Source organism: Myotis davidii, unplaced genomic scaffold, assembly GCF_000327345.1.
Source record: "Myotis davidii unplaced genomic scaffold, ASM32734v1 scaffold3578, whole genome shotgun sequence".
Lineage (NCBI taxonomy): Eukaryota > Metazoa > Chordata > Mammalia > Chiroptera > Vespertilionidae > Myotis > Myotis davidii.
This window is the reverse complement of record NW_006289094.1, coordinates 42211-44146: the sequence shown is the minus strand read 5'-3', so window position 1 is coordinate 44146 and position 1936 is coordinate 42211. Positions and strand designations below refer to the sequence as shown.

At 66.8% G+C, this 1936-nt stretch overlaps 1 protein-coding gene across 1 annotated transcript in view; it reads left to right on the top strand.

Moving 5' to 3' along the window:
* The window catches only part of LOC102759940 (oxysterol-binding protein-related protein 5-like), a 79407-nt gene that overhangs the window by 64533 nt on the left and 12938 nt on the right, over positions 1 to 1936 (top strand). Inside the window, exon 8 of the mRNA XM_015562386.1 lies at positions 1430 to 1847. Within this exon, the coding sequence (XP_015417872.1) occupies positions 1430 to 1847 (418 nt within the window). The remainder of the gene's footprint in view (positions 1 to 1429; positions 1848 to 1936) is intronic.

The window sequence follows — 1936 nt, the reverse complement described above, 5'->3', positions numbered from 1 at the left end:
GAGCACAGAGGCCCACCCAGCCCCGTGGGCGCCACCCCCGCCCCCGGGCACCCCCACCCCACGCGGCCCTGAAGGATCCTGATCATCCCACGGGCCCAGGCCTCGGAGATGGGGAGCCGGGCTGGCTGCAGCGGGGCCCCAGGCACTGAGAGGTGGGGGACAGGCTCCGACTGGCTGCAGAGGGGCCCTGGGCACTGAGAGGTGGGGGACAGGCTCCGACTGGCTGCAGAGGGGCCCTGGGCACTGAGAGGTGGGGGACAGGCTCCGACTGGCTGCAGGGGGCCCCTGGCCTGGCCAGGCCTCCAAAGGTGCTCCTGGCCCTCGAAGAAACAGCTGCCACGTACAAAGGGCTTTGGACCCTGGGCCCCGGTTTCTGGTCCTGGAGCCTTTGAGAGCCCGCACCCAGCTCAGAGGAGCACAGGGGTTGCCGGGAGGCCTGCGTCCCTGCCAGGACCCCACCCTGCCACAGACCTGGGTGCCCTGGGACGCCGTGTGAATCCACAATTCTGGCTCCATAATTCACTGTGCAGGTGGGGAAACTGAGGCTTGGGGAGGCCCAGGGCCAGCCCAGGGTGAGCCGGCAGGCTGGGTGTGGAACCAGGATGCCTGAGTCTGCCCGAGGGCCCCACAGAGGTGGACCCCACAGCCCTCGGCAGACTGAGCACCTGGGCTGTGGGAGTAGAGGGGGTAACCCAGGAGGGCTTCTCGGAGGAGGAGGCGCCCTCTCTAAGGCTGGCTGGGACAGGGCAGTGGGGCGCACCTGGGTCAGTTCAGAGGTGGATCTGGGAAGCCTGGTGGAGGAGGAATGATGGGAAGCTGTGGGCAGGAAGGTGGCGGCCAGGCCTTGTGCAGATGGCTGTCACTCAGGAGCCCACAGTCTGGGGGGAGATGAAGGCAACAGCTACAAGTGGTGGAGGGGGCAGGGGGCTGTGAAGGGTGTGGTCCGGCAACGTCAGATCAGGGGTCTGAGCTGGACCACATGGGGACCCAGAAGGAGGGCTCTCCCGTCTAGGAAAGGGCCCCCTGCAGTGGGGATGGGATGGGGCTGTTTGGGGAGCACAGGGGTGGCCTGCCTGGCAGAAGAGGAGGGAGGGGGCCAGCCTGGCCGAGGAGGAGGGAGGGGGCAGGGCCAGGGGCGTAGAAGCCACTGTTGTTGTTTTCTTGTGTTTTTATTTATTTATTTTTTTAATTGATGTCAGAGAGGAAGGGGGAGAGAGATAGAAACATCAATGATGAGAGAGAATCACGGATCGGCTGCCTCCTGCAGGCCCCGCACTGGGGACCGAGCCCACAACCCAGGCCTGTGCCCTTGACTGGAATTGAACCGTGACCCCCCGGTTCATAGGTCAATGCTCAACCCCTGAGCCACACGGGCTGGGCAGAGGCCATTGTTCCTGCCCAGAGTCCTGGGGGAGGGTGACGGGGTCAGGGTCTCGGGTCCCCCCAGGAACCTGCAGCGGAGACACCAGGGCGAAGCGGTGTCCCCCAAGCGGCCGGGTGCTGCTCCCAGGAGCTGGCAAACCAGCTGTGGGTCCGGAGACCTCGGCCGGCCGGACACAGGGCCTGGGCCGCAAGCACCCCACCTGGCCCTGGGTCCATGCTCCCCCTCCCCCTCCCCCACCTAACGAGCGCCTCCCTCCTCACGCAGGGGATCAAGAAGCCCTACAACCCGATCCTGGGGGAGACCTTCCGCTGCAGCTGGTTCCACCCCCAGACCAGCAGCCTCACCTTCTACATCGCCGAGCAGGCAAGGCCCCGGCGCCTGGGCCAGGGCGTGGGGGCTCTGAGCCCAGGGCACGCTTCCCGGCGGCCCCCTCTGCCCACTGGGGCCTCATCTCTGTCAGTCAGTGACTGAGCTGCAGGAGGGGGGCGTGCACCCCTCTCCCCTGAGCATCTGGGCCGATGGGGGGACTGCAGTCTGCCTGGGGGCCCGGGA